The sequence below is a fragment of the Prosopis cineraria genome, unplaced genomic scaffold (genome assembly GCF_029017545.1).
Source record: "Prosopis cineraria cultivar Desert tree isolate PC_DT_omini unplaced genomic scaffold, ASM2901754v1 PC10, whole genome shotgun sequence".
Classification (NCBI taxonomy): Eukaryota; Viridiplantae; Streptophyta; class Magnoliopsida; order Fabales; family Fabaceae; genus Prosopis; species Prosopis cineraria.
Genome location: NW_026555341.1, coordinates 35,830,231 through 35,851,333, shown reverse-complemented (window position 1 = coordinate 35,851,333; position 21,103 = coordinate 35,830,231). Strand labels below are relative to the sequence as shown.

The window sequence follows — 21,103 nt, the reverse complement described above, 5'->3', positions numbered from 1 at the left end:
AATTCTACTGTAATCATTTTATTTAATTGTTGTGATATTTTTTGACATGTGGCATTAGAGTATCGTGGAAAATATTTATATTATTTTTGAGAATTAATTATCATTTTTTCGATGACAGAACTAACTATCTTTGATTGGTTGAAATTGTGAGTCTTAAAGTCTCAATTTAAAGGGGGGGTTTGTAGTTCCATGCCATTTTGCACTTTTAGTTATACAGTGTAAAATTTAATATATATTGTCAAAATGATTTTCCAATTTTCAAATCATTTACTTGTTTCCACATGTGTACATTTGTTAATTAACAAGTATCTATATACATTTAAGAAGCAAAACACATGTTAATTAATAAGTTCAAAAACTTGACATGATCTTGGATTGTGGAAAGGAGCAAAGTGTGGGACCTGTTTCAACAAGGATGCATTTATTAATTAATAAGCCATGTTCGGTCTTTTAGCGTGTTAATCAACAAGCTCAAAAACTTAAGATGGCTTAATTATATTGTGAAAAGGGACAAATGTGAGACCTATTTTAACAAGAATGCATTTATTAATTAATAACAAAAGTATCCATGTGCATTATTTAACAAAGCAAGGGCATGTTAATTGCATAACCAATCTAAAATATAGATACTAAATGTGTTTTCTTTTTTCCACTAGTGCTACTTGTTGATTGACAAATTAACACTTGCTGAACAACTCCTACACTTGCCTTGCAGCTCCCAAAAACTAGCTCTGTCATACTTTTGAATTTGTTAAGCACATGTACTTATTAATTAATGAATGTATGCTTGTTGAAGCAAGTCCTTCTCATAACCTAGTCCTATCACATTTTTGAACTTGTTAATTAATGCATAATGAATACACACTTGTTGAAACAAGTAAATGATTTTAAAATTAAAAAATTAAATTGAGAATATATATATTAAATTTTGCACTATATAATTAAAAGTGCATGATAGCTTAGTGGCTAATTATATATCGAGAATAATTATTTTTATAATAAATTTTAATTATATTTAGGTCTTTTATTTTTACAGAGTAAATTCAAAATCTTATAGTTCTTTTTTGAAATAAATAATCTTGGGAGTTCTTTGAAGGTAATTTTTCCAATAATCTTTAACCAAGGTTGCAAGTATTGCCAAAAGACTACAATACCCTTGCTATGCAAGTTGATCACTTCTAACTAAAAAGCGCGCAAGCCGCGAACTTGTTCAAAATTTTCTTCCTCAAGTATCGGACCCTTACGTCTCTTTCTCTACCTCCGTTGCTAATCACCATAAACATGATTGCACATTTCCAAATCCACGATTACGACATTATCAACAATGGCGAACCTCTCAGAGACCTACGCTTGTGCGCCTTCCACCGAACGTGGACGGGGTATCCTCATTTCCGGCGACCCGAAATCCAACAACTTTCTGTACTGCACCGGGCGATCCGTCATGATCCGCAACCTAGATAACCCGCTTCAGGTTTCCGTCTACGGCGAGCATGGCTACCCGGTCACGGTGGCGCGTTACTCTCCCAATGGTGAATGGATTGCGTCAGCAGATGTCTCCGGCAGCGTTCGGATCTGGGGCACCCATAACGATTTTGTTCTCAAGAATGAGTTCCGGGTCCTTTCGGGTCGGATCGATGACCTTCAGTGGTCCGCCGACTGTTTGAGGATCGTCACTTGCGGGGATGGCAAAGGGAAGTCCTTTGTCCGTGCTTTTATGTAAGTGCTTATCATTATTTTTGTTCTTCGTACTTTGGAATTATTCTATTTAGGCTTGAATCAGAGTCTATTAAGCCATGCCTTCTGTTATAGTAAAGGAGAGTATGACTAAAATGAATAATTCATTATCTGGCTCTTGGGCCTGAACAAACATAGCAGAATAATATCTTACAATATGACTCTCCTAATAATATATATATACAATCCGAATTGAGAAAGAAAAACAAGAAGGCCTAAAAGCTTAAAAACAAACCAGGCCTAATATTAACTTTCAATACTCCCCCTCAAATTAGAACCAAACAAATTTAAAGTTTCTAACTTGATTAATAAATTCTCATGGCTACTTGTTGATCTGTTGAAGAAATAAGCTTGAGTGTAATTAATCCTGCTTGCAACTTGTCCCACACAAAATGATAATCTATCTCAATGTACTTTCCACGTTCGTGGAACATTAGATTAGAGGCAATCTGCATAGTTGCCTTACTATCACAATATATTACAACAGGCTGATAATAAACAATTTCTAAATCTTCTAACAAACCAGTTAACCAAACAATCTCAAATACAATGTTGCCTATTGCTGGATACTCAGCTTCTGCAAAGGATGGTGACACTGTATTTTGCTTTTTAGACTTGCAAGAGATAGGAGCTCCTCTTATCTTAATCAAGAAACCTGTGACAGATCTTCAAGTATCAGCACAGGCTCCCTAATTTGAGTCACAGTGCCCTTCAAGCTAGAATCTACTTCTGAAAAGGGAAAGAATATTGCTCTTCCTGGATCCTTCTTCAAGTATTTGATGGCATTCATGGCTGCCTTGAGATGTGATTTCCTTGGATTACTCATATATTGGCTTAAGACTTGCACAGTATAACTCAAATGTGGACAAGTCATGGTTAGATATAACATTTTCCTTATAAGGTGTCTATATTTGGTGGGATCAGCCAAAAGATCATCTCTCTCCCCCTTCCTAGGTGCGCTAAACAACTTTAAACCCTAATTCATAGGTGTATTTCTAGGCTTGGCAGCTCCCAAACCTGTATTAGCAATTAAATCAAGTACATACTTTCTTTGGTTTAAAACTAACCCCTTTGCTAATTCAGCTATCTCTAAGCCGAGAAAATATTTTAAAGGACCTAAATCCTTAGTTTTAAAATTGCTATGAAGACAATCTTTTGTTTATTGTATATAACTCTCAGAATTTTCAACTATGACCAATTCATCCACATAAGTAAGAATAACAACAAAATCATTTCCTTTTTGCTTAGTGAACAAAGAATAATCATGTTTACTTTGTACAGAACCTCTAGCAATCAAAAATTTAGACAATTTCAAGTTCCACTATCTGAAAGTCTATTTAAGTCTACATAGAAACTTAACTAGCTTATAGACTTTTGTTTCTCCCTGTTTAGCAAAGCCTGGGGGTATTTTCATAAACACTTCTTTAATTAAATCACCTTGTAAAAATGCATTGTCAACATTCATTTAATACATAATCCAATTATTTTTCACAGCAAGTGTCAAATTAAAATAGCCCTAGCACTAATCATCTTAACAACAGGAGAGAAAGTGTCGAAATAGTCCACCCCTTCTACTTGACTATTGTCACGCTCCAAAAATAGAGGGTGACCGACACAGGTGTGAACCACATCACATATCCCCATAAGCCTTAATTTGAACATTCAATCCATTTTCAAAATATAATTACACTCATATTGAAATTTTAATAATCATATTATTAATCATCAACATAAAAACTTTAGCATTTTTATAAAAATTTTGGTAAAACCTCCCCTATAAATAGAATCTTCTGAAAATTTAATAGTACAAGATTGTTCACAAATTATCATATGAATCAGGAGCTTAGCTCCTTCCAGTCAACAGATAGCATATGTGTGTGTGTGTGTGGAGCATATAACCATTCTTTTTCAAAATAAGTACATGGGCACTTATAATTATATAAAAGAGAGGGATTTCAATCAATTCTCCACCCAACATGTCTAAAGATCCTCAGGGGTTAGAAGGAAAATCAGTGTCAACTAAGGTATTTGAGACCAATAATAATTTTCCAGTAAATAACGTCCCAACAATAAAATAAAACATGAATAAAAAGAAAAGTTTAAAATAATTGTGTGAGTTAAAGAGAGAAAAGCTTTCATAAATATTTAATAAACTTCAAAATAGAATGGCTCTATAAAATTTTAAAATTAAATCTTAAATCACTGAATTATCATGACAAATGTTAATATGACTTGATTCCAAGAAAGCACTTAAATGAAATAAATATTTATAAATACATCGTTAAATAAAACTAAGGGATATAAAATCATCAAATAATCAAATATATAATTTTAGGGACTTATCAGAATAATTAACAAACGTGGACACACAGTCTACGAGAGTAAATAACCAAACGCGGCTTATGCTACGAAAACAAACGTGGACACACAATCCACGAGGGTAAGTAACCAAACACAGTCAAAGCTACGAAAACAAACGTGAACACATAGTCCACGAGAGTATATAACCAAATACAGCTGAAGCCACGAAACAAACGTGAGTACGATGCTCAGGAGTAACCATCCCTCCATTCCACTTGCGTTGGCTATCGCACGAGACTAGCACCTCCTATGAACACCTTACTAGCTAGGTATACCATGGCGCGCCAAGGGCCAATAGAACTGCCGTTAGCAACCAGTGTTCCATATAAAGTCCCCTTTTTTTTAAAACCATTTTCAAACATGCGAGAAAATCATCACTTTCAAGATATAGTTCTCATTCTCAAAATTAAACTCACATGAATACTTTTAAGCATTGAAACTTTCTAGAATAAAATTTCATATCCAATGCTCATGCTTGCCTTTATCAAATAATCAAAAAAAAAATCAAAGTTGAACTTGCAAGAATCATTCTCTGTATTAATCTAATATTTGATAAAATAAAAATCTCACAATCAAAGTCCAAACTTGATTTAATTGATCAAATAACATTTTAAATTTGGTAAAATTAATTTCTCAAAATAAAGCAATGTTAATCAACAAATATCCAATAATCACATTAATGCTATTAAAATAATTTTCATAAAAATGTAATATTTTAGTAAAGAAAATTTTAATTGAAAATCAGTTGAGACGCTATCTACTTACCTGAGAGTTTTTCAATAATTTCTAAAGCTTACTCCTCTTCAACTTCTCACTTATATCTCGAATGCTTCCATGGAATTCCTAATAAATAAATTATAATTCTAAAATCACTTATTAAGGAATTTCTAAGCACTTGGTGACATTCAAATTCAATCCCAAAATAACATCACAGCCTAAAATATAGAATAATAAATTCATAACTAATTTAGTAATTTATCAAAAATTCAACTAAAGCAAGAGAAGAATTTTCCATCCCTTTTTTGTTTTCCTTCTTAAAGATTAATAAAGTTCCACAATTATCATTTAATTTAACACAATATACTCTAGGTACTTTAGGATCCCAATTTAACGATAAAATCACTACTTACACATATTCCTTCAAAATTAGGTATATGAAAATTAAACAACTTGCATTTTGTCAAGTTCCTCTCTTAAACATCTCAAGCTTAGCACCACATTGCCTAAAAACACAAACAATCACATGCATACATAACTAAACTTTTATTTAGAAATTAACTATTTTAATTCAATCAAATTACTCTTTTAGGCTTTTTAACAAATACTTTGTAGGCATCCTAATTGACTCATAAATAAATGTTTCCCTAGCCCTCTATCAATAATTCTTCTTCTTCTATTTCCCTCCTTTTTCTCTTTTTTTTTGTTAACTTTCAAAATTTTTAATTTGCTAAGAGCTCAATCCAATCCAATTCAACTTTCAAACCAAATTTCATTTAGTGACAAGTTCTAATAAACCATCCTAACTTGAAGATGTAAGCAAACACTCACTCAACCAATAATACCCAATATATATATATATGGGGGCATACTGTAGGACAAAGAAAAGTGGAAACAAGTGGTTAAATTTAGAAGGTTCTTCACGGCAGCCACAATCACAATGATGCCAACTCAAATTCAATGACAATCGAAGGGAGGAGGTGGACTGATCGAAAATTAAGGGAGCATGAGGGTTTGAACTTACATAGCCAACAACAACAAAACAAGAAGTGAAGATGAGCTTACCACACACCTCGACGCAAACAGCCAGCAGCTGCAAGGGAGGAGAACAACATGAAAACACGAAGCAATGGAAAAAATTTCATGAGGAGAACGACAGGAAAATGTGAAGCAATGGCAAAAATTTTAGCAACTCTCAGTGGCAAGAAAAGTAGAGTACTACTCACCTCTAGCTAACACAGAACAGCATGATGATAGGGAAAGAGAATCAACAATCTAACTCCACTATGGCTAGTGTACACGAACGAGAAGGATGGCAGCAGATGAAGCAACAGCAGTGACAGAAGCACCCCTTCAACGGCAAGCTAAAGAAGTTGATGAGAGTCAGAGAGATGAACCGACTATGAGTGTCTAGAGAAGTGTATAATGGCGGTGAAGAAATGAAAATGGGATGCTCTATTTTTTTTAATTCATGAGAATAAGTAAATCTGATATAAGAACTTTTCAGGAAAATTACAAGAAGGAGCACGAAAAAAATCACAACAAAAGGCACACAAAATTTACCAGAAAGAGCACAAATTTTTTTTTATTATTTAAATCCAGACTTTTGCTAGAAAATTTTGAAATCTGAATCCTTGAAAAGAATTTCCAACATAAATTCCTATAAACTACCCCTTTCTACTTATTATAAACTTTATTTAAATAATACATCCATTGTGAGAAAAAAAATTGTTCAATTTAAAATTTAGGGTTCTTACAACTATATCCCTTAGCAACTAGTCTAGCTTTTAGTTTATTAAGGGTTCTATCTACATTATATTTCTTTTTAAACACCCACCTGCATCCTATGGCCCGTTTACCTTTTAGAAGATCTACAATCTTCCAAGTTTTGTTTTGTTATAAGGCATCAATTTCATTTTTCATAGCATCTACCCACCTACTATAACTAGTAGCTTCATTATAAGTACTTGGTTCAATAATTTCATCAATACAAGTAATGAAATTTCTATAAGATGAAGAAACATTTGCATAACAAATGCTATATTGAATTTGATATAAGACTTTCTTCTTACTATGAGTTTGTACATTATTCAAGTGTTCTATACCTAAGCATTCATAATCCCTAAGCCAACTAGGGGTTCCTATACATGATGGGACGAGACTGTTGTGCGGTAGAAGACTCATTATTAGCTTTAGTGTCAAAAACAAGGTCATAAGGCATTTTCAGGTGCAAGTAAGAATCATATTCATTTGGAATATTTGTAGGTATACTAGTTCCAAGCATATTTTATATATATATATATATATATTAAATATCATATTCAGTATCAAATAAGAAAGGATCATGTGGCTATGATACAAGATGTTCTCCCCCTTGATCAGAAAGCATTGAAATTTTGTCTTTGTAAGGAAACTTATTTTCAATAAAAATGACTTCTCTACTAATAATAAACCCATCATCCTTAAGACTGTAGAGAATATAACCCTTTTAATGACTAAGATAATAAAAAAATATGCAAGGATTGGATCTTAGTTGAAATTTATCTATTCTAGTCAAATTCTTTACATATGCTAGATACCCAAAGGTCATTAAGTGACTCAAATCAAGTTGTTTTTGATGAATCAACCCATAAGGAGTCTTGTAGTTAAGTAGCCTAGAGGGAGTCCTATTAATCAAGTAAGTTGCGGCTCTTATACTTTCCCCCAAAATCTAATAAGAATATTAGCTTGAAATATTAGACTTCTAGTAACTTCTAAGATGTGCCTATGCTTTCTTTCAATTGGCCCATTTTGTTGAGGAGTGTAAGAGAAAGAGGTTTCATGTACAACTCCATTATTTAAAAAATAATTGGTGACATTTTTGTTAAGAAATCCTATCCCATTATCATTGTGAACCCTTTTAATATGTGCAAAAGATTGAGTTTTCACATAAGCAAAGAAAACCTAGATGTATGTAAAAACTTCACTTTTACTAGTTAATAAATAAACCCATATATCCTATGACATATCATCTACTATAGTAAGAAAATAACAATATCCTTGATGAGTATGTTCTTTATAAAGTCCCCAAACATCCGGATAAAGTAAATCAAAACAATAAGTAGATTTATTATGACTAACGGGAAAAGGTAATCTAGGTTGCTTTGCTTGCAAACACACATCATAGTTATTATTTATGGGAGGTAACGTATCATTCAACAAATTCCAATGTTTAAGTACATGAAATGAAGCATGGCCTAGCCTTAGATGGCATAATTCATCAAAAGAAACAGTACTACATGTATAGAAGTCTTAAATTCTTCAACTATATAAAGTCCTAATTGTATTTTACTAATCATCCTTATGTTCCCATTGTAGAGATCCTATATAAAACACACACATTAGGGGAAAAAAGCAATAACACATTGTTGCTCATGAGTAAGACATGAAATAGAAATTAAGTCATAACATAGCCCTGGTACATACAAAACATTATGTAACACAGTATTATCAAACAAGGTAAACTGATCTAGTATAAGTTAGTTACTTTCAATTTATCATCATTAAGAATTCAAATGTTTAAAGATAGGCCAGTATATGCTTCATATTTATCAAGGAAATCTAAACAACTAACAATGTGACTTGTTGCTCCTGAGTCTAAAATTCAATAAGCAGTATGTGAGTGCTGTAAAGAAAGAATGGCATGAATCAAACCTAATGACTCATAAGAGCCATGAGTGGCAATTGTTCTAATAGTGGGGGTTGTGTTCACCTCCTTTAATTTGAGGATGTTCTCATAATCCTTTTGTGATAGCATTTGTTACTGTTGAGATGAGTTGATTGAAGAGTCATTATTCACCCCGAAAGCTTCAGCTTGATTTATTTGCCTTACTAGAGTTCCTCTGCCTCTGCCATATTAGAAGTGTGGCGGAACTCCATTAATTTGAAAGCAGTTTTCTCTTTTATGCCCATGACGATGGCAATAAGAACATTCCTCTAATGAACTCCCATGAGCACGACCCCTTCAAAATCTTCTTTTGCCTCTAGCAGCCATGGTGGATCCCTCAATATAATTATGAGGTGATAAAGATGAAGATATTAGACCTCATTGCATCTTTTCTTGGCACCCCATTGAATATGCTTGATTGACCATGGGGAGTAGATTCAAAAGTAATATTTGACTTTGCACATTTTGATATGATGGATTAAGCCCTATTAAGAACTGGAACAACCTCTATTGTTGAATGATTTTGGTGTATTCGATGGTGGGATTGCATTAACAACTGGGAATAGCCGAATTGCCAAATACTCCTCCCATATCTCCTTAAGATGAGTGAAATAACCAAATACTGTCATTGAATCTTGAGTGAGAGAATAAATCATATGATGTAAGCTATAAATTTTCATTCCATTTGTAATGTTAAAATGTTCTTGTAGATCTTGCTAGACTAAATTTGCATCTTTAGAGAAAATAATACTTGCAAAAATTTCCTTTAAGACAGAATTAATTAACCAAGAAAGGACTACCGCATTGCATTGATCCCATTGGGCACGAAGACTCTATTCTTGTTTATCATGAGTGCATATGCCATCGATGATGCCTATCTTGTTTCTTTCTCAGAGGGCCATCTTCATTGCTCTGCTCCAGATCAAATAGTTTGTTGCTTTAGTGAGAGGTTGCATGACTAAGGTTGTCATCTAGGTTTTGGAAGGATGAAGAAAGAGGGGATGATTTAGGTTGAGAGTAGAAGATTTACCTTTCTTGGTAGTAATTTCTTCGTCAGATGGCATCATAAACAATAATGATTAAAAGAACCAAAGAAGAGGTGGAGAAGCACGATTCAGATCGACAACTATAGAGATGGGTCGAAAAGGTTTTCTTTGTTTTTCTTTTTGTGTTTAAGGTTTTCTTCAAGTGAACGAATGAGACACTTTTAGGGATGACGACTCAGAATGGATCAGGTTGTAGAAGCCTGAACCTTGCTCAAATACCATAAAGGAGAGTATGACTAAAATGAATAATTCATTATCTGGCTCTTAGGCCTGAACAAACATAGCAGAACAATATCTTACAATATGACTCTCCTAAAAATCATATACAATCCGAATCAGGAAAGAAAAACAAGAAGGCCTAAAAGCCTAAAAACAAACTAGGCCAATATTAACTTTCTATATATAGTAACTAGATTCTTAGGATGAAGGATCGGAGTTCGCATGGCTCTAGGATCTAAGATCAAGCACCCAAAAATTAAAAACAAAAAACAAAAAAGAAATTGCACTTGTTAGTTGGAAATTTTGACATTTGATTTAAATCCAAGAATCACCCCAAAGTCGATAAGATCAAAGAAGAAATAGTTTCTTTTCATAACTTCTCCGATTCTAAGGAGTAAGGAGTACGATTAAATTCCTCATGACACTTCATATGTGGAAATAACCAATACACTTTGGCGTGCGTGCGTGTGTATTATTAGATAATACAGAATCTTATTTTCCCTTATATAGATGATCAAGATACTTATGTCTGTGTATCTAATAATATAGTACATCCGTTCTTAAAAGGTTATTATGAATTAGTTACTCAAATTTCCATTTTTCCTTAGCAAAATTTGAAACATCAATATTGGTCAATATCATCACTATAAAATATAAAAAGTCGAGGGAGCTACAACCAAGGGCGGTCCTATATAGTGGCCAGTGTGGGCAAATGCCTCCTTAAAATGGAAAAAATTACATTGATTTATATGGTAAATTTTGCATTCTACCACCAATCATCTCTATTTTTTTAAACCCATTAAAATATAGCTTAAATGAAACCACCATTAAAACCTTATATTGAATAAATCGCCCCTGACTCAGGGTCCTAAATTTGCCATTGGCTGCAATAGCTCGCCTTGAATTCTCTAATACGTGGGGCGCTCTAATTTTCATTATTCAAACTCTTAGTTAAAATAATGTTGCATCCAAGTGATAACCAAAAAAGTTTTTTTTTTTTTTTTTTGGTTGGGGGGTTAATATTTTGCCCAATCATCAAAGTTTACGTATACGTATCTCTTCATTTCTAACTTGACCTAAGGTCTTGAGTCACGTTTAGGAGACTGCCGTTTTACAGTTTTGAAGCCTTATTTCCTGTAAACGGTAAACCTACATGGTTGTGATCAGGGTAATCTCCTAACTTTGATTTGATATATATTTATTTAGCTCTTTGGGTCTGGATGCCATTTAGTTTCCTGTTCTTGTCCGATTTCATATTTATGCAAGGTCTGCTTTTTAAAATTTGGTTGACCATCTTGTAAGCTACATTACCGTCAAGAATTGAATCCGTGTACTACTACACGTTCATTTTCTCCTCGCTGTACCTCATGTGAATCATTTCGTATCTTATATTTTATGCTTAGGTGGGATTCAGGGAGCACTGTTGGGGATTTTGATGGTCATTCACGGCGGGTTTTAAGCTGTGCATTCAAACCAACAAGGCCTTTTCGTATTGTCACATGTGGTGAAGACTTTTTGGTAAATTTTTATGATGGTCCTCCGTTCAAGTTCAACATGTCCATCAGGTATTTATTATTGTTATATATGATTCCATTTGTCTAATAAAGAATGGGGGGTTACATATAAAAATTTGGCTATTACAAATTTACAATAGATTTCATTCATTTAAAATACAGATAAAAAATCAACTAAAATTTTCTTTTGAAACACACGCCCAAATCCAACAGGGAACGGGTGTGTCAGATATTATAATAAAAGTAATGAGCCTTCATATAACAGTTTAATCTTTTAAGTGGAATTTTCACTTGAAGTAAGTGGAGGGGGTTCATAAAACCCTGAATTTCTGTTTGATAAATATTTCTTTCTCCTTGTTTATTCTTACAACTGCATTTCAAATGGGAACAGAGACAGTTTAACCTTCATCTTGGGATGATTCAAGAAGAGTTGTTGTTTTGACAATGTTGAACAAATGATCTTGTTCTTGTAGCTCATCTAACTGTCTCTATCCTCTTGTGCACACAATACATTGTCGGACTGAGAATGCTATATTTCGATCATGTATCAGAAGTTTTATGTGGATATAAATGCAACGGTCAAACTCAATGTTCTAAAAATTAAATTGAACATTGAACTGTAAAGCAAATGGTTCAACGTTGAGTAGTCTGACTGTCACTGATTGATAATTGATCTAAGTTTTCCTTTTAAAAAAAACTCATATATGACTATATGTGTCTTTTTCCTGGCCCTATCATTCGAACCTGCAGTTCGATTTCCCTAAAAACTTTGTACACATGTTGACAGAAATGTGACTGCGTGTGTAGTTACAATTTAGGAAATGACAATGGAAGATATTGTTGATCTGCAGGGAGCATTCAAATTTTGTGAATTGTGTTAGATTTTCCCCTGATGGGACCAAATTCATAACAGTAAGCTCAGACAGAAAGGGTATCTTATATGATGGGAAGACTGGGGAGAAACTTGGCGAGTTGTCTGCAGAGGGCAGCCATAAGGGCAGCATATATGCTGTAAGTTGGAGTTCTGACAGTAAACAGGTAACAAGAATATAGATGTTTCAAGAGTTTGTATATGATTCACAAACGAGTTCATTAAAATAACCAGTATGGGTGATCAAAACCTAATCAGGCTTTTCGAGCATTTTTAAGAGCTTCATCATATTTACTATACTGAATCCATTAAAACCATCATAAAAAGAATATATCCATTTGAATTGCAATTACTCGTTTTTCCTATGAGGAAGAATATGTTATGATCCTTTCTTTTTCTATCATTTATTGATGTCTTAAACTTCTATCCCATGCATCAATTCCAGGTGCTTACTGTGTCTGCTGATAAATGTGCAAAGATCTGGAATATTCTTGAGGACGGAAGTGGAAGTTTAAATAAGACTTTATCGAGTTCTGAATCTGGTGGGGTGGAGGATATGCTTGTTGGTTGCCTTTGGCAGAACAATCATCTTCTTACCGTCTCCCTCGGTGGCATGATTAATTTATATTCAGCAACCGATTTAGATAAAAGCCCAATATCATTATCTGGCCACATGAAAAATGTTGCTGTTTTAACTATAATCAACAGAAGTGAAAAGATGCTTTTGTCCTGTAGCTATGATGGGGTGATCTTAAAATGGATTATAGGCGTTGGTTGCTGTGGTAAATTAGAGAGTAAACAATTCGGATTAATTAAATTGTTAGCAGCTGATGAAGAAGAAGTCATGACAGCTGGATTTGACAACAAGGTAAGTAGGTAACTGAAAAATTAATCATTCATGATTTGGGCTGTCAAAACCTGTAACATATCAAGGCCCAATATAGCTTTGCCTCTTGCTTCTCTGTAAGCATTGGAGAAAGAAGGAGCTTAGTTTCTCTTTTAAGTTAAGATAGTTATTGCCTCAAATTTTAAAGTATTTTTCATGTGCAATTTTTGGAATGAAGGTATGGAGGGTTCCTTTGCAAGGGGGTGATTTTGGAGCTCCAGAGCAAATAGATGTTGGCAGTCAGCCAAAGGACTTGAGCCTTTCCCTTAATTCTCCTAAACTCGCTTTGGTAGCAATTGAATCTGGGATCGTTTTGCTTAACGATTCAAAAATTGTCGCAACTCATAACCTAGACTTCACTGTGACCGCATCTGCAATTTCTCCTGATGGGAGTGAAGCAATTGTAGGTGGGCAAGATGGTAAACTGCACATATATTCTATCTCAGAAGACACACTTACAGAAGAGAAGGTCCTTGAAAAGCACCGGGGTGCTATCAGCGTGATAAGATATTCTCCAGATGTTACCATGTTTGCTTCAGCTGACTTGAATCGTGAAGCTGTTGTTTGGGACCTTGACTCCAAAGAGGTAATTTGAGCCCCAAACATTAGTTACATTTTGATAAGAAATATGATACAGTTATATTTGCAGATTTAGAGTTCAGTTATGATAAAGTTGTTTGAAAATGAAAACGGTAGGTTTGAGTATAAACACATTATCCTTGTGAAGAGGAGGTTATAATTAAATTCTCATATTCCAGGTTCTCAATAACATATTTTGAAATGGTGAGATAATTTGTCAAAGAGATCAGTCCTTTTCTTAAGCTGCCATCTGACTTTGAAAGTTATCTCTTGCAGGTGAAGCTTAATAACATGTTATTTCACACCGCACGAATTAACTGCCTAGGTTGGTCACCTGATAACACCCTCATAGCTACAGGGTCACTTGATACATGCATCATCATATATGAAATTGGAAAGCCAGCATCAAGCCGAAGAACCATAAAAGGAGCTCATTTAGGTGGAGTCTACGGGTTAGCTTTTATTGATAATGATAGTGTGGTCAGTTCTGGAGAAGATGGCTGTATTCGCGTTTGGAATTTGGCTTCGGAATAAACTTACGATCAGAACAACTACTAGTATCCTGCCTTCAAACACATAATTCAGTGTGCGGTAAAGAAATGTGTAGTTCTATCTTGCGTTCAGATGTTCAATGATCTGCACTGTTGGTGGGAAGGAAATTACAGGTTACACTGTGCTTGTGCAGTATCTCTTGTGCAGTATCTTTATAGATACATGTTAGGACTGACCCATCATTCAATCTGGATTTAGATCTTCTTAGTTATCCTTTAAAGGAACTTTAGTTATTGCCATAGAAGCTGTCAATGTTTTCAAGCTAGAATGAATAGAGAGGGAAAAGCACTGGAGGGCGAAAGAACATTTCAGTATTGACTTGCAAGCACACATTGTGTAAGATGATGTTCTCTGCAGATCAACGCAGAGAAAAAGAGATTATAGTACAATAAAAAAAAAATTCTTGCTAGTATTTCTCTTTTCAAAATTGAACGATTCTTTGCATTTTAATTGACTGTCAAGCACATCTTGGGATAATACCGACCTAATCATCTTTGATGATTTGCTCTCACTGGGTCTAGAAATATTATGCACTTTGATATGACCTTAGTTTCTAATTTTTGCTCGGTTCCCCATGGTATTTAGTTTCTTCTTTTTGCCCGGTTCCCGTGGCCTGTATTTAAAAAATAAATAAAAATTGACTGTCAAGCATGTTTATCAGCAGCAGCCAGGCCACTCATAGCAGGTCTTAGTACTTCTGTTCAATGGTCTAATTGCTGGTTTGTTAATTAGACTGGTTGATTATGTAAAATTATTAAAACGAATCATGCGCAAGGAAGAAAGATACATTCAATACAGATGACATCTTGAAAGTTCAAATTCAAACCTTAAATTTTGAACATAATTGGGTCCCTAGGCTTGTTAAATTCTCACTAGTCCGTTTCGGCCATAGAAGGCATGTACTCGCCTCGACTCTGCAATGCCAATGCTTATTGCCCTGTCATTCATTTATGGATTTGGATCCTCTCATGCGAGATAAATGACTCTCACGATACCAAACATGGAATATGGACAAATTATAGCTTAAGTGGTGGGTCTCACCTGAATGGCTCCCACAGAATCCGTGGGTCCCACATGCCTGTTTTCATTTGTTTGAACCTCTTGTGGCATTTTCATGTTTTATCTCCCCACGTTGATTCGAAATCGCCATTTGACATGTTCGATGATCTACGATAACTGTGCTTTTCTATGTGATTAACTGTCTGCTAGTGCAGAAACATGACTTTCTACTGTGGCTGTACCTCACAGCCTCTGTAGCAAATACAAAGAAAGAAAAGTCAGTGGTTTACCTCAATCTGGCAATGGAGGTGAGTCACTCATGCTGCCATCTTACTTTTGGTTCATGATAAATTTCTTTGGTAAATCCAATCCGCAACAATTGACAGAATCAATTATTAATAGACATGTAGTGTGACCGTTGGTCAAAAAAAAAAAAAAAAGGAAGCGTAGTGCGACCCACTTTTAACATGCTAATTTTCCTGTCTGGCGTCTCTTCTTTCTTCTCACTCTTCCTCTCTTGGTTAGTCATTGAGCAACTCATGCCAACTTTTGACAGTCAGATTTGTTTGCTTGATTAAACTTTAGCATCCAAAATTAGAATATTAATTATATAATGTTGAAATTTGATCTAAACGATTCAAGAACCAGGCATGGAAGAGAATGAGAGGAAGGAGAGAAGCCATTTTCCCTGGTTTTCTGACACTAGGATTTGCCTAGAACTTAGCTTGTTTCATGACAGTGGGAAATTACAGCCATGGTGGTGGTTTTCATAAGTGCCTGGCTCTTGTGATGTTTTCCTTTTCTCTTCTCAATCCCATGAACTGGCTTGGAATGTCCCATTCAATTTGTTAGTTAGTGAAGATATAACATTAATACAGTTAGAAAAGCTATTGGGTTAAGAATTCTAAAACCTTAAGGCGGCATAATGTTACGGAGATTTTCTTTCTTTTTATTTAGCCATGCGCAAATTCACTGAATATTTATGAAGCATTTGGTAGGTTGATCATGTGATTTACATGAGAAATACTCTCTAAACCAACGTTATCAAATGCTAAAACCATGTAGGCATGTTCACTAGTGGAAAAACGTATCTTATTAGTTGTAAATGACAAGAAATTATGAAATTTTGACTTGTAACTATTAAATGTTTAATTGGGCTAGTAGATTATGTAATTTCACTTGTGACTGTGAAAGTATAACTTATAAATATTAAACTATTAAATTGAACATGAAAATGAAACTACGTGACTTGTAGGTAAGAAAGTTAAAAAATGAATCTATATGACTTGTAAATATTAAACTATTAAATTGGCACTGCCCACCGGTCAATACAAGCCATCAACAAGTGCTCAAATGATCAAATTTCAATTAACGATTAGTTGTCGTAGTGCATGGTACCGCTATCTCTCTTGCTTAGAAGAAGAGATTCCAAGTTTAAACATGATGTTAGACATGTTTATGTGTACTCTCTTCTCTCCAAAATACTTTTTCTATTTAAAAATATAAAGTATTTTTTAAAAAACTAAATATTTAAAAATATAATGTATTTTTTAGTTTTTCAAAATATAATCATTATTTTTTTTAAAGTGTCTCTTTTAAATAAATTACTTTATATTAATTTTAGTATGAAAGACTCTATTAAATAAAAATAAATATGAAAAGTTAAAGTTAGTTTGAAAACAAAAAACTAATTTATTGAGAATAAAATTTGATGAAAAATGAATTATATTTTTTAACCGAGTGAGTATAAACATTTTTCTTCAACTAACTTTAGTTCAAAATCTAAACAACCTAATATAAGCATTTTACCTCTTATATTTGTTAACCTAGATAGTTATGCAAGTATAGAGTACTTTAGTAATTGAGATTAGGGGTAAAAAAAAAACTATATATTTTATGACAATGAAAATTTTATTAGTATGTGATTTAAAAGAAAAAAACTACTTACATTTTAAATCAAAGAGAGTATGTAAGTATGTAAGTCTCTCTTTCTTGAAAAGATTTCATCCCAAAAAGCAAAAAACAAAAAAAAAGGACTAGGTTGGGATGAAATTATAAAAAAAAAAGGTCAGTAATTTTTTTTTATAAGGCATGATCAGTAAATTTTGTTAACTAATCTATGGGTAATTTTCCCATTATCAAATGATTGTATGAACTTCTACGAGTCCATCAAATTAAGATTTATTTACATAAAATAATGTCTTAAATAATTTTTAGTATAATTTAAAATCAAGTGAGACAATTTCTACTTTTAATATATTATTATTATTTTAATATAGATACATAATATATAAAGGTACATTTAAATATAAATGGAAACCGCTGTAAATATGGTGACGCTTGAATTCAAATTAAAACTTTTGGAAAAAAAATTAAAATATAAATGTATGCATCGTAAGAATAAAAAGTTTGAATACGGGTAAACTTTTTTTAACCTGTGAATAGCGAATACGATGTGTTACCGTGTTAGGGCTAAATCGATGAAAAAGGCGTAGGGCTCATGATGATGAACAGTTCCACTTGGAGAGGAAAAGGTGTATTCTTTTGATGTCATTATTGTTCTTGGAGTGTGCAATTTTAAATTTTATTCATATACTACGAGAGAATTATCTTGAAACTCCAATAACACAATTAAATCTCATGAAATTTGTTAACAACTGAGAAAAAATTAATAAGTCAAATTATTAATAGACTTTATAGTGTTCAAAATATGTTGTACAATATTTGTATGTAATTCCCCCTGTATTTTCCTATATTAGAATCTCCATTATTGGCATTTACGTTTTGTTTATATATGAGTAATTGATTTAACTACTTAATACTTAATTTTCAATTCTCAATAATCACTAAAAATTATATATATATTTTTATATATACATATATAAGTAAAATAAAGAAAATCATATTCAAAGATCTAATAAAAAATTCATTCACAACTAGTGATTAATAAAAAATATATTAAAATAAAAACATGTACTTTTTTTTCAAATAAAACTTGTTATAAGTTACCTCTTTTATTCAAAAATTTAAGACATTTGTTGAGGGGTTATAAGTTTATAAATGTAAACCATTTTTAATATTTTATTATATAATTATTGCATTTTTTTAAATGTCTTTGATAAAAAAAATCTTTTTATATTTATTTTAGAGTAAAATATTTTATTAAATAAAAATAATATAAAAAATTATATTAATTTAAAATAAATAATTATTTTATTGAGATGTAAGATTTAATTAAAACTACTTATATTTTTAAATGAATGAAATATTGTTTACAAATAAAATTTTTATCAAATCCATACAATTAATCTCGAATGAAAAATATGACATCATAATACAAGACAACACCCTAACATAGGGAAAGGCGGGAAGCAACAGTTATAGCCGTTGTGTATTTCAAATTCTTAAACCCCTTTCTAGCAACAAGAGATGGCTACTAAGCTAAAAGACAGATTCAAAGTTATATTATGGGACATGAAATTAAAAATATATATACATACTTCATACTTATATTGGGATTCATGACTTGGTTTCTCTTTACCATCATTTCTTTCCATTAAAACTCTAAGGCGTTTAAATTAAATTTTAATGATATAATTTTTTTTTTGAACTATCTAATCTAAATAATTAAATCCAATCTAAAAGTTTAGATCCATAGCGTTGGCCATATCTTGGGTTGAGATTCAGGGGAAGAGAATCTCATTCAAAAATAAGTGTGATTTTTTTTGTCGTTAAATGTGATTTATTTAGATAATCCATTTATTTTAATTTGATTATGATCTCAATAATTAAATGTGTTATATTTTTATTCTCTTTTTTAAAATCCGTAAATAAAAATGAATATTTCATTTTAAACAAATTTATCTGCATTTTATTGATCGTAAACATAAACTAAAATACCAACTACATATAATGGATAAGCAAATTAAGTCTTCTTATTTTGAAAAAAGGAAATAATTTTCTTATTTTTCCCCCAATTTGAAAGATAAAGTTGTTCATTGGATAAGGCCACGTGCATATGCGGCAAATGATGATGATGATGATGATGATGATATATCCTATTGCCAAGCCACCCATCATAAGTACTTAATTATAGTAGAATTACTAATTTCTCAGCAACAAACCAATATTTAAATTTGTGTTAAGAGAGTTACTTACGATTAGTGCCCCATCATGTTGTACTTCGAATACAATTACCTCTAATAAAAAATATAGATAAATGACAATAAATTTTTTGAATTACATAACTAATAATTTGATCTTTTAAAATGATAAAATTTTATTGAAGTCTATAAAAATTTCTGTATTAATAAATTTTAAATTGAAAAAACATTTTATTCATATTTAAGTTGTAATTTTTTAATTTTTATAATTTTTTAAATAAAAATTATTATTTTTTAAATAAAAATTATGACTGAAACTTATTATTTTAAAAACTTATTTTGCAATAATAGAAATTATACTTGATTTATAAATTTTTTAACTATTATAACTCATAGAATAAAAGTTGTTATTTTTTAAATAAAAATTATTATTAATACTTGTTATTTTAAGAGAGAAATTACACTTGATAAGTTATAATTTTTTATTCAATTCTTACCATTTATAGAATAAAAGTTGTTATTTCTTAAACGAAAATTATGGTTGAAATTTGTTATTTTTAATAATAGTAAAATAATCTTTTCATTTTAAACTTTATTAATACAAAAATGTCTAAAAATTTTAATAAAATCATGACATTTTGAGAAACTAGCTTGTTATTTTATATAATATGAAAGGATTTTTTTTGTTATTTTTTCACAATTATATATAATATAAGTGATAAAAAAAATATAAAACTTATACTCCCTTTGTTTAAAAATATAAGATATTTTTTAAGGAGTTGAATGTTTAAAAATATAAAATATTTTTAGTCATTTAAAGTGTAATCATTACTTTTTTTTAATAGTGTTTCTATTAATAATAAATTTATATTTATTATAGGATATTTAATAAAAATAAATATAAAAAGATAGCGTTAGTTAAAAAGTAAATAATTATTTTATTTAAAAATAAAATTTAATTAAAAATATATTATATTTTTATACTAAGGAGTGTACGTGTACAACCAAGCTGGAATGTGGTCCTAATGTAATGAGTGGGTTACTTATAATACAAGCATTCCTGAACTGCAATTTTAAGCACGTGGCATGCGCGTGCTTCTCCACTTAGCGTGCGCTACTCCACAAAAAAATCGAAAAGATATGCCCGGTGTCAACTCAACTGTTCCAACCAAAGCCTGCTCACAAAAAACAGTAAACTTGTCTGCAATGTCTTCGTGAATGCCCAGAAAAATAATATACATCATCTACAAATTAACACCTTTGCTTAATGCCATAAAAATTTCAATGACTAACATCACTCAGAAATTGCAATTCTAAACCAAAAAGAGAATGTTTCCTGCTTCACATTGAACCTCATCCAAATTCTAAAACCATAGTTTTGGTGGAATCAGCAGATATCTAATTGTGAAAACTATCATTTTAGTAGTTTTCAAGTAAAGCTAAAAAATTTGTGTTCCTCAAACCACAAAGTTCTGTTCCATTAGTGTCTGCCTCTTTCTGTATATACTACACAGTTCGCTTGCCCTCTAAAATAAAATTGAGTGAATTAAATACATCTCTCCTCAAATTAGGTATTGAAAATTATACTGATCAAAATACTAATTTAAAAGTTAATTAAAATTGAACCGTGGCCAGTCACAAATCAATAAAAGCACTAATTTTCCAACTTGCCGGTTGCTAGACAAGTTAACCCACATATTTATACTAAATTTTAAACACATTTGTTTTTTAATTTTCCTTGGTGCTTAACGACTTCATAGGTTAGAAAATTAAAGTACCAGAAACATTAAAAAGACAAGTTTTGAGAAGAAAGCAA

At 31.9% G+C, this 21,103-nt stretch overlaps 1 protein-coding gene across 1 annotated transcript; it reads left to right on the top strand.

Moving 5' to 3' along the window:
• The first annotated feature begins 1,324 nt into the window (after positions 1 to 1,324).
• On the top strand, positions 1,325 to 14,508 carry LOC129321355 (actin-interacting protein 1-2-like). The gene is made up of 6 exons (XM_054967092.1): positions 1,325 to 1,716; positions 11,187 to 11,348; positions 12,149 to 12,335; positions 12,614 to 13,036; positions 13,233 to 13,640; positions 13,910 to 14,508. Exons 1-6 carry the CDS (start codon positions 1,325 to 1,327, stop codon positions 14,165 to 14,167), a joined length of 1,830 nt encoding a protein of 609 aa, XP_054823067.1. The 3' UTR covers positions 14,168 to 14,508.
• The last annotated feature ends 6,595 nt before the right edge of the window (positions 14,509 to 21,103 follow it).